General features: G+C 51.7%; 1 protein-coding gene across 1 annotated transcript; it reads left to right on the top strand.

Moving 5' to 3' along the window:
* Positions 1-303: 303 nt before the first annotated feature.
* On the top strand, positions 304-2,594 carry LOC123106165 (metacaspase-1). Its single transcript, XM_044528389.1, has 5 exons — positions 304-710; positions 826-1,159; positions 1,721-1,838; positions 1,917-2,111; positions 2,201-2,594. The coding sequence occupies exons 1-5, from the start codon at positions 377-379 to the stop codon at positions 2,258-2,260; spliced, it is 1,041 nt and encodes a 346-aa protein (XP_044384324.1). The 5' UTR covers positions 304-376; the 3' UTR covers positions 2,261-2,594.
* The last annotated feature ends 9,091 nt before the right edge of the window (positions 2,595-11,685 follow it).

Below are 11,685 nucleotides of genomic sequence, written 5' to 3'. Positions count from 1 at the left end.
AGAATCCCACAAAAGAAGAACACCCAATAATTATATAGCAATAAAGAATCACGTACCCATTTCCACTTGTGGTTTGGAGGATATGCACAGCATCAATGGCGTTCTCTTGTAAAAGCAGAGAGAAGCCCACAAAAATGTTCCATCGACAACAATATATGCCCATTTCCACTAAGTAAATCTTTTCGTTTCTGACACAGAAGAATACTTGAATATATAAATCTTAGTGCAGCGGTATCAGCATGCATAGCTTCCATCGGTCATCGTTCACGTGCTATATAAAGGGCGGGAGCAGTGAGGGGCAGAGGCAGTGCAAGCAAGCAAGCAAGCAGCGCTCACCCACTAACGAACCCGACCACCCCCCGGTAGCTCGGCAGCCATGAACTGCGGAAGGGGTCCCGCTCCGGCCACCATGGTGCGCTGCAGGCAGTGCAGCGCCAGCGTCGCCGCGCCGGCCGGCGCCCGTGCCGTCCAGTGCATGCAGTGCTGCTGCGTGACCCGCGTCGGCGGGGCTGGCCGACAGCTCAGTGTGGTGCGCCCCATCCCCAACTTCGGCGGTGGCCGCGGCAAGAAGCGCGCCGTGCTGGTCGGTATCAAGTACACCAACACTCGCGCCTGCGAGCTCAGGGGCCCCATCAACGACGTCAAGTGCATGAGGTACATCCTCACCGAGCGCTTCGGCTTCGCCAACGACTGCGTCCTCATCCTCACCGGTACGTATAAGAAACCGACCTAGAATTTTTCAATCCAACATCTTGTCTTGTTTCAGTCATGGCATAAGCAGCAGATGATTTATCTGAGCTTACCCGTGTTGGTGACTTGGTGCAGATGAGGAGAGGGACCCGTGCAGGCAGCCCACCAAGGCCAACATCCGCATGGCCATGCACTGGCTGGTGCAGGGTTGCAGCTCCGGTGACTCCCTGGTGTTCCAGTTCTCCGGCGCGGGTGCGCAGGTCCCCGACTGCGACGGCGACGAGCGGGACGGCATGGACGAGGCCATCTGCCCCGTCGACTCGTTCCAGCAGGGCCCCATCCTGGACGACGAGATCAACCAGGCCATCGTCCGCCCGCTAGTGCACGGTGTCAAGCTCCATGCCATCGTCGACGCTTGCCACAGTGCCACCGTCCTCGATCTTCCCTACCAGTGCACCTTCTCCAAGCAGTCAGTAACTAACTAAGAGCATCTCTATCAAATCCCCTAAAATTCATTTTTAAGTAGCAAAAGTGAGTTTTGAGTCAAAAAGAACCAGATAGCAGATCCTCACCTTTGAGTTTTTCACTCCCAAAAAATCTGCTCAAAAATGAACAAATTTAGTAAAGTAGGATAGAGACCACTTTTGGCACTTTCAGTATAGGGTATCTGCTAGAGATGTCCTAATCTCCACGATCCATGCCTCCATATATATCCCCATGCATCTACTTATTTACAGTGCATAGGCAGGACTACATATATAAAATTAACCATCCGCTAGTTGTTTAATGCCTTCATCGGTTTTTCACTTTCAATGAGATGTCAATGAAATTCACTGAATTTCAACAATTTTAGTGGACACCAAAATATTTACCACTCGATCAAAATATTTTAGACTTTCAGTTTACAAAAGAAATCAAATATTTTTTTTAAATTTACAAATGTTGGTTAAATTTGAGGTGAACATTTCGATCCTTCGACCAAATTGTAGTGGCTGAAATATTTCTGAAACAAGAATTCGAAATAATTCAGGTACGGGTGCTTGAGGTGGATGGATGAGCGCCCTCTGAATGGCGCCTGCAAAGGCACGAGCGGAGGCCAGGCCGTGCTCATCAGTGGCAGCAGCAATGGAAAGACCCAGATGAGCGTGGTCAGCATCCATGCATAATCTCTCATCGCTTTTCGTTGTTTTAATTACATGTATGCTGATGCGTATGACCGTGTGTAGCTGCCTGAGCCGAATGCAACGATTGGCGCCCTGACGCACAGCTTCCTCAAAGCAGTGGAGTGCGAGCCCCGCACCACCTACGGCAGCCTGCTCACCTCCATGAGGACCACCATGCGCGCCGGCGCCGGCAACTGCAACCTGCAGGGCCCCGTCGGCTGCTCCATCCGCAGGGTCGCCAACTTCAGCGGCGTGGAGGTGAGTGAGCCCATCACATTTTCTCGTTCCCCAACCAATGACGGCAAGTGTTTACTCACACATATATACACGATTGGTTAACTCTGCAGGAGCCCCAGATGTCTTCTGCTTGCAAGTTTGACATCAACCGTGAGCCCTTCTGCATGTAGAACCCACGCGGGTGTTCGTCGTCGCTGCTGCTGGCTACTGCAACAGACGATTATGTACTCCCTAATAATCGGCTAATCATCGACTGTATCGAGATGGTCGAGTGCTGGGTTAAATAACTATGATGATGCTTGCTACTAATGTGTGTGATGTATCACCTCACCTGCCGCCATGTGCCTTCAAGAATGAGCGTAGCTCATATAAGGCTCTCCAGGAACTTGTTCTCTATGGTACCCCACGTCTACGTACGTGCGTATACCTCACTGTAATAAGGCGTTGTGGTGGCGTGTGTCGTCTCGTGCACGATGTCCTCTTAAATATATCAAGTTCTATGTTGCTTCGTCTCCCAAAGTGATACGTAAAAGCGGTCCAAATTGTGAAAAACTATGTTATCAAGTGGCCGAGGTGAAGTGTAATGAAACTCAAACCCAAGAGTCCCATGTTGTTCAAAACCCCAAGCCTTCTTTCCCTTTTTTTTCTGTAAAAAGCAACGGCGTTGTATTGCATTGATGAAGAAGAAGAACATGTTACAAAGTTGACACTGAGCACGAACACACAACAACACCACAACAACAAGGGGAAGGAGCCCTTCGGCTTCCATCATCATATAACCAAAGCAACACGGATGCTGTCGTGGTTCTAAGACTGACAGTAGAATAGGGGGATAGGAATATAGAGGCAAGATCCTAGCTATGGAGGAGTTGTACACACAGGGTTTACGAGTTCAGGCCCTTCTCGAAGGAAGTAACAACCCTACGTCTCGAAGCCCGGAGGCGGTCGACTGAATATATGCGTGTGAATTACAGAAAGTGCGAACCCCTGTCCCAGAGGAGGGGGCTGGCTTATATAGAGTACGCCAGGACCCCAGCTCCCCTCCGTTACACAATGTTCAATGCTCATAAAGGAGGGGCGTTACTGATAACGTTTGCAGTAAAGTGTTATAAATGCCCATAAAGCTATGGTTTAAGTCTTGGCCGTTGCAGGGTGGAGAGTTTCTCATCTTCTGGTGGTCGAGTGTCTTCAAGCTGGTCGAGTGAGCACATCTTCATGGTCGAGTGGATGATGATTTCTCTTCGACTGCTTCTGATTTTTTATAGAGATGTCCTTGGGGAGGGTATGTTGGACAGATCCATGACCCTACCCTAAGTACATAGCTTCATCATTAGCCCCCGAATGGATCATGGTTTGAGTGAGGAAGGAGTTGGGAACACTTCCGACCCATTCTTTGTGCTATGAGTATATCTTGTTCTGGAACAATGAGTTGAGGAGACGACGTCGACTCCTTTCTCAGTCGCCTTGGTCCATTCTTGGTTTTTGTCGAGTGAATTTTCACGGTAGAATTCCGAATGATGATGTAGAGGATGTTTGTCTTCAGTCTGACAGGTTGCTCTGCTCTCCGCGGATCTCGCGGGATTCGAATTTTGGGAAGTGCGCCAGACGGACGGAACCGAGGTTATCGGGACGGATTAGGCAAGTCTCCTCGATCCCCGCGCCACCTTTTTCGCCACGTACTACGCGCGTGACTGTTGCGGGATTTGTTTAGATCATCTGGGTCCACCAATCAGTCACTCGGTGAACGACCTTATATAAGGCCGCGGACCAGGCCTCTGCCCCGCGCGCTCCCATTCTCTCTTCTTCTTCTCCCGATCTCTCCGCCATGCTCGCTTCCACCCTCGTCGCCGGACCTTTGCTCGAGCTCGACCCGTCGCCATGGGGAAGGAGAGGATGGTGGCGCTGGAACGCGCGAAGAAGGCGACCGGGAAGGCGAAGGGCAAGCGGACCAGCCGGGGCAGATCCTCGTTGAGATCTGGCCTGTCGGCGGGCTGGATGCAGGGCGACTGGATCCGCTCGACAATCACCCAGGACGACCTCGACGACCTGGTAGAGGGGTGACTGAGCCCCCACAAGTCGGCACGGCTCCCGGGGAACGAGACCGAGCCGCAGCCAAGGGAGGGTGAGTGTTTTCGCCTCGCCACCCACGTAGATCGCGGATTCTCACTACCTCCCCATCCTTTCTTCCGTGGTTTTTTGAACTTCTTTGGGGCTCAGCTCCACCATTTCACTCCAAACACCATAGTCTATCTGGCTGCTTTCGTGTCGATGTGTGAAAACTTCTTGGGTTGTCGACCGCACTGGGGGCTTTTCAAACACATCTTCACCTGCCGCTCTCAGTCGGTCAAAAAGGCCAATCCGAGTGACGAGAAGACACAAGTGATCCAAATGTGCGGGGGTCTGGGGATCCAGATGAGGAGCAAGAGTACTTTCCCAGCCATGATCCTTCCCGACTCGGTCCGGGGCTGGCAGTCGACTTGGTTCTACTGCAAGGATCAGCTGACCCCGGGTCAGTCGACTGGACTTCCTCCCTTTTCCTTAGCTCGAGTGGAGAAGCCTGCTTCCCTGAAGGTGGTTCTAGAAGAGAAGGCGCAGGTCAAGGTGCTGGTCGAGCGGGTCGTCCAACTCGTCCGCGACGGGGTGACTGGGATGGACGTGCTGGAGGTCTTTCTCTGTCGACGCATCCAACCGCTTCAGGCACGTGATCATCCGATGTGGATGTACTCCGGGCACGAGGATTCCACTCAGATCCACCCGGAGGGCATCAGTGAGGACTCCTTGGAGAAGTGGTTGATGGGGATCACCAGCAACAAAGACAACCCTCGGGGGTCTAGGCGGGTGATTCCATTCGACAATTCGCATCAGCCGGAGCAGGTGTGATTCTGTTTTGCCAAGTGTCTTTCCGATTCACTGTGTGACATCTCGTTTATGGTCGACTGAATTTCCTTTGATCGTTGTCTTTTCAGGCCCTCATCGACATGTACTCAATGCCCAATGGAGTGCAGGAGCAAGACGTCGAGGAAGAAGCGAGCGGGGGCGAGAGCGGCGAAGGGCACTCAGACACCGACCAGGACGAGGATAGCAACGAATCGACTGATGACGAGGAAGTCGACTCACCCCCTTGCAGGGAGAGGAGATCCAAACATGCTCACGACCCGGCGAGCGCTCCAGACCTGGTGGCCGCACCGATTGGACAGTCTTCGAAGTGTCCCAGGACGTCTTCTCCAGCACCGACTGAGAAGGCTCCCAAGCAAACCAAAGTTGTGCTGCCTCCAGCGCCGAAAGCACCGAAAGCTACCTCCTCCAAACTGCCAAAGGCTTTGCCCATGATCAAAGTGACCGTCCCCACTATCTCTGGGTAATCATCTGACTTGTCTTTTTCGTCGACTCGATTAACCAGACGTAACCGACTGAATGCGGGTCTTTGCAGTGCTGCTACGTCAGGAACCTCTTCTCTCCAGTATCGGGATGAGGAGATGGAAGATGCAGTTACCTCCAACCCAGGTATAAACTCTTGCGGTTTTGTTCTTGATTCCTTGGTTGATTGCGTTCTAGTGGTTCACTTGGGGTCGAATGGTCTGCCTTGCAGCTCCACCCAACATCATTGACCTTCCAGATGACGATGAAGATGTGGCTCTTAAGCCCAGGAAGAGCAAGAAGGTAGCAGCTGGCAGGATGGCTCGGCAAGAACCAACTACAAAACCTCCCGTCCGTCAACCTGAAGACGCGGACAGGGCCTCTGTGACCTTCGCTACACCCTTGTCGAGTGGGCATCCCGCACCATCGACTGCACCTGTGATTCCTTCAGCTGTCCAACTCCACGCCACGGAGCTTCAAGCCGCCGCACCTGGGTCGTCTGCTCACTTTTTCACCAGCTACCCCGTCCCGGACAACCAGTCAGAAGGGGCTGCGGAAGCCATCCGACAAGCTAACCTGATGATGGAGCGGGTGAAGACAGCGCATGAGAACAGCCAGGCTGCCTACGACGCCAGCGCTGCTCTTCGGGGCAATGTCCAGGTGAGTAGACTTTGCGACTGTTTTTGCTCTATGAGGAAATGTTACTCGAAAAATCTTCTTCTACACAATCGCATGTTGTTTGCATCGAATTAGAGCACCCACTGGGTGTTTTGCTGATTTCAGTAGTTTCGCTCTTCCACTCGGTCTGGGCGAGTGGGATCAGAACTGGTGGGGGCACGCTAAGTGCACCCACTAGGTGTACTCCCCGAGACCGCGGTCGACTGCTGGCAGTTGACTGGGGTCTGAGTTCTACTTCTTTTTTGACTTGGTCCGGGCGGACCGGACGAGTTGACTCTTAGTCATCGGGGGCACGCCAAGTGCACCCGTTGGGTGTAGTCCCGCTGGGTGTAGTCCCTGGGACCGCAGTCGACTGTGTGCAGTCGGCTGGGGTCTAAGTGAACTTCTTTAGGTTTTATTCACTCGGAAGTAAACAACCTTTGATCTTATCGATTGATCCGTCTTTTGCCTTCTGCAGAAGTCTTGTACTCTTATTTCCAAGTTTGCTGAACTTGAGGAGAAGCAAAGGCAACTCAACCTAGACTTGGAATTGGCCCAGCAAAATCTGAAAAAAGCTCAAGACGAGGCCGCTGGTATGGAAGGTAACTGACTATCGACTGACTTTCAATATATTTCTTTGATCTCTTCTTTGATTCGATTGCTTCTTTTGCAGAGAAAATGAAGTTGGCTCTGGAGAAGAAGGACTCGGACCTCGCCGCCGCGCAAAAAGCAGCTCAAGATAAAACTGATCTCGCAGACCAGAAGCTTGCTTCAATCGGAACGCTGGAAGGGGAGGTGAACAAACTGAAATCTTGTCTTAATGAAGCTAACCGCGAAGTGACCAGTCTGAAGAAGGACAAGGTTGTCTTGAATGAAAAGTTGGAGTCTGCAATCTGCAAGAGGAATGACATGGAAGTTTATTTGAGGATTCTTGCCAAGAAGCTCTATCTCACGCTGGAAGGTATTTCTTTTAACCGACTGTGTTGATGCTTGCGATCAGATTTTGCTCGGTCGATTCACTAATTTCTGGCTGCAGAATTCTGCCAAGACTTCGATGAGGAAACTGGAAAAGTCGAGACAAGTCTGGACCCTATAGCTTCCCCAGTCTGCGACGAGACTGCAATGAATATGCTCCGACTGGAGTCTCGCATCGCCAGCGCCACAAGCTACCTTGTGCGCCTGAAGGAGGTAGTCTCCCGAATCGACTCATCACTTTGGCCGAGGGCGACACTCCAAAATGACCTGGAATCTCTGATGACTCGACTGAACGAGATCCCTAACCGAGTGCAAGAATGGAAGAAATCCTTCGCCCGGTGTGGTGCTGACGTGGCGATGTCCTTGTTGCGAGTCCATTGCAAGGAAGCTCGTGAAGACAAGCTGGCTGCGATCAAAGTTGCCAACACCAAAAAGCATGACTTCCAGTCCTTCATGGAGACTTTCATTGCTGCTGCCACTCAGATTGCTGATGGAATCAACCTGGACTCATTCGTGGAGCCTGCCAGCCCTCCTCCGGCCGAGTGAACAAACTTATGAAACTTGAATCTGCTTTAAATTTGCCTCAGAATGCCGAGTGATTGCTGTAACCGTTGAACTCCTTCGGGCTTGGTGCCCGAGTACTTTTGATTTGCTGCTTGGAGCTTTTAGGATTTATCTGAATTTGGTTTATCTCCGAATGTGCTTGCGTTTGCCTTCGAATGGACTTTGCTCACTGCTCGGAACGCTTCGTCGTCCTTGCGGATAGGGATGGAGCAGACGTTGTACTTGTGTCGTAGCTCCGAAGGAGAAGGTTGCAGACGACCTGCACCTCGTCGTCCTTGCGGATAGGGACGGAGCGGACGTTGTACTTGTGCCATAGCTTCGAAGGAGAAGGTTGCAGTCGACCTGCACCTCGTCATCCTTGCGGATAGGGATGGAGCGTACGTTGTACTTGTGTCATAGCTCCGAACGAGAAGGTTGCAGTCGACCTGCACCTCGTCGTCCTTGCGGATAGAGATGAAGCGGACGTTGTACTTGTGCTGTAGATTCGAAGGAGAAGGTTGCAGTCGACCTGCACCTCGTCGTCCTTGCGGATAGGGGTATGTTTCAAACTTAGGCGAGTACTGGACTGTAGCTAAGCCCTCGAGTGGGAGGATTGCTCTCCAATCGGTAGGATTTTCTTCAAACTTAGGCGAGTACCGGACTGCAGCTAAGCCTCCTAGTGAGAGAACTTAGGCGAGTGCTGAACTGCAGCTAAGCCCCCGAGTGGGAGGATGGCTCTCCACTCGATAGGATTTTTTCAAACTTAGGTGAGTACCGGACCGCCACTAAGCCTCCTAGTGAGACAACTTAGGCGAGTGCTGGACTGCAGCTAAGCCCCCGAGTGGGAGGATTGCTCTCCACTCGATAGGATTTTCTTCAAACTTAGGCGAGTACTGGACCGCAACTAAGCCTCCTAGTGAGAGAGTTTAGGCGAGTGCTGGACTGCAGCTAAGCCCCCGAGTGGGAAGATGGCTCTCCACTCGGTAGGATTTTTTCAAACTTAGGCGAGGACCGGACTGCAGCTAAGCCTCCTAGTGAGAGAACTTAGGCGAGTGCTGGACTGCAGCTAAGCCCCCGAGTGGGAGGATTGCTCTCCAGTCGGTAGGATTTTTTTCAAACTTAGGCGAGTACCGGACTGCAGCTAAGCCTCCTAGTGAGAGAACTTAGGCGAGTGCTGGACTGCAGCTAAGCCCCCAAGTGGGAGGATTTCTCTCCACTCGGTAGGATTTTTTCAAACTTAGGCGAGTGCCGGAATGCAGCTAAGCCTCCTAGTGAGAGAACTTAGGCGAGTGCTGGACTGCAGTAAGCCCCCGAGTGGGAGGATTGCTCTCCACTCGGTAGGATTTTTTCAAACTTAGGCGAGTACCGGACTGCAGCTAAGCCTCCTAGTGAGAGAACTTAGGCGAGTGCTGGACTGCAGCTAAGCCCCTAAGTGGGAGGATTGCTCTCCACTCGGTAGGATTTTCTTTCGAACTTAGGCGAAACGGATTCGCGACTAAGCCCACCCACTGGGGGATTTCAGAAGTAAATAAGAACAACACAATCGAATGAGAGGACCGTAAGCTCTTGTCTTTGATAAACAAATTACAAAAGGTGTTTCTTATTATATTTTATTCGAACGAGTGCTTAAGTATAAAAGGGGCGGAGCAGCTCCGCGTTCCAAGCCTGTGGCTCATCTTTCTGATGCTCAATACTGTAAAGATGATATGCTCCATTGTGAAGAACTTTGGTGACGATGAAGGGGCCTTCCCAAGTCGGGGCGAGCTTGTGTGGTTTCTATTGGTCTACTCGAAGAACCAGATCTCCTTCTTGAAAGGCTCGACCCTTCACATTTCTGGCGTGGAATCGACGCAAGTCTTGCTGATAAATGGTCGACCGGATCAAGGCCATCTCTCTTTCCTCCTCCAAGAGATCGACTGAATCTTGCCGGGCCTGCTCTGCTTCCTCTTCGGAGAAGAGCTCGACTCGGGGTGCGTTGCGGAGCAGGTCACTTGGCAGAACATCTTCGGCTCCGTAAACCAAGAAGAAAGGAGTTCGCCCGGTCGACCGATTAGGAGTTGTCCTCAAGCCCCACAGAACTGACGGAAGTTCATCAACCCAAGCGCCTGCTGCGTGTTTGAGATCACGCATCAGTCAGGGTTTCAGTCATTTGAGAATTAGGCCATTGGCTCTTTCTGCTTGTCCGTTCGACTGCGGGTGAGCGACCGAAGCATAGTAGACTCGAGTGCCCTGAGAGGCGCAGAAAGCTCTGAACTCATCGGAATCGAAGTTCGACCCGTTATCCGTGATGATGCTGTGTGGGACTCCATATCTGAATGTCAATTCTCTAACAAAACTGACAGCGGTGCTTGCATCAAGGTTCTTGATAGGTTTAGCTTTGATCCATTTGGTAAACTTGTCGACTGCAACGAGCACATGAGTGAAGCCTCTCCTACCGGTTCTCAGCGGTCCAACCATATCCAGTCCGCAAACAGCAAAGGGCCAGATGAGGGGGGTGGTCTTCAGGGCTGACGCTAGCTTGTGAGAGATGTCTGAGTAAAACTAGCAGCCTTCACATCTGTAGACTATATCTTTCGCCATTTCATTTGCTCGTGGCCAATAGAATCCAGCTCGGTATGCTTTAGCCACGATGGCCCGAGAGGACGCATGATGACCACAGGTCCCCGAGTGGATGTCATTGAGGACCATTCGACCTTCTTCTGGTGTTATGCATTTCTGACCGACTCCAGTAACGCTTTCCCTGAACAGTTGTCCTCTTATCACAGTAAAGGCCTTGGATCGACGGACGATCTGTCGAGCCTCTTCTTCATCCTCTGGGAGTTCTTTCTGTTGGGTTTCGTAGTAATTTCAAAAAATTTCCTACGCACACGCAAGATCATGATGATGCATAGCAACGAGAAGGGAGAGTGTTGTCTACGTACCCTTGTAGACCGCAACGGAAGCGTTGACACAACGTAGAGGAAGTAGTCGTACGTCTTCCGATCCGACCGATCCAAGCACCGTTACTCCGGCACCTCCGAGTTCTTGGCACACGTATAGCTCGATGACGCTCCCCGGGCTCCGATCCAGCAAAGCTTCGGGGATGAGTTTCGTCAGCACAACGGCGTGGTGACGATGATGATGTTCTATCGACGCAGGGCTTCGCCTAAGCACTACTACGATATGACTGAGGTGGAATATGGTGGAAGGGGGCACCGCACACGGCTAAGGAACGATCACGAAGATCAACTTGTGTGTTCTAGGGTGCCTCCCTGCCTCCGTATATAAAGGATCCAAGGGGGGTGCGGCCGGCCTAGAGGAGGCGCGCAGGAGGAGTCCTACTCCTACCGGGAGTAGGACTCCCCTCCCGTTCCTTGTCCAACTAGGAGAGGTGGAGGGAGAGAAGGAAAGGGGGGGCGCCGCCCCTTCCTCCTTGTCCAATTCGGACTAGGGGGAGAGGGGGCGCGCGGCCTGCCCTGGCAGCCCCTTCCTCTTCTCCACATTAGGCCCATAAGGCCCATTAACCCCCCGGGGGGGTTCCGGTAACCCCCCGGTGCTCCGGTTTTATCCGAAACTTCCCCGGAACCCTTCTGGTGTCCGAATATAGTCGTCCAATATATCAATCTTTATGTCTCGATCATTTCGAGACTCCTCGTCATGTCCGTGATCACATCCGGGACTCCGAACTAACTTCGGTACATCAAAATGCATAAACTCATAATAACTGTCATCGTAACGTTAAGCGTGCGGACCATACGGTTTGAGAACAATGTAGACATGACTGAGACAAATCTCCGGTCAATAACCAATAGCGGGACCTGGATGCCCATATTGGCTCCTACATATTCTATGAAGATCTTTATCGGTCAGACCGCATAACAACATACGTTGTTCCCTTTGTCATCGGTATGTTACTTGCCCGAGATTCGATCGTCGGTATCCAATACCTAGTTCAATCTCGTTACCGGCAAGTCTTTTTACTCGTTCCGTAATACATCATCTCACAACTAACGTATTAGTTTTAATGCTTGCAAGGCTTATGTGATGTGCATTACCGAGAGGGCCCAGAGATACCTCTCCGACA

This window comes from Triticum aestivum, chromosome 5A, assembly GCF_018294505.1.
Source record: "Triticum aestivum cultivar Chinese Spring chromosome 5A, IWGSC CS RefSeq v2.1, whole genome shotgun sequence".
Classification (NCBI taxonomy): Eukaryota; Viridiplantae; Streptophyta; class Magnoliopsida; order Poales; family Poaceae; genus Triticum; species Triticum aestivum.
Note: the sequence above shows the minus strand (reverse complement) of the source record. Positions and strands in the feature narration are given on the sequence as shown.

What these genes read in the sequence shown, in the direction of transcription:
- LOC123106165 (XM_044528389.1), top strand. Translation starts at nt 377, where the DNA reads ATGAACTGCGGAAGGGGTCCCGCTCCGGCCACCATGGTGCGCTGCAGG. An exon ending in CAGTGCACCTTCTCCAAGCA is followed by an intron (nt 1,160 to 1,720) that starts GTCAGTAACTAA and finishes GAAATAATTCAG; the next exon opens with GTACGGGTGCTTGAGGTGGA. An exon ending in GAAAGACCCAGATGAGCGTG is followed by an intron (nt 1,839 to 1,916) that starts GTCAGCATCCAT and finishes GACCGTGTGTAG; the next exon opens with CTGCCTGAGCCGAATGCAAC.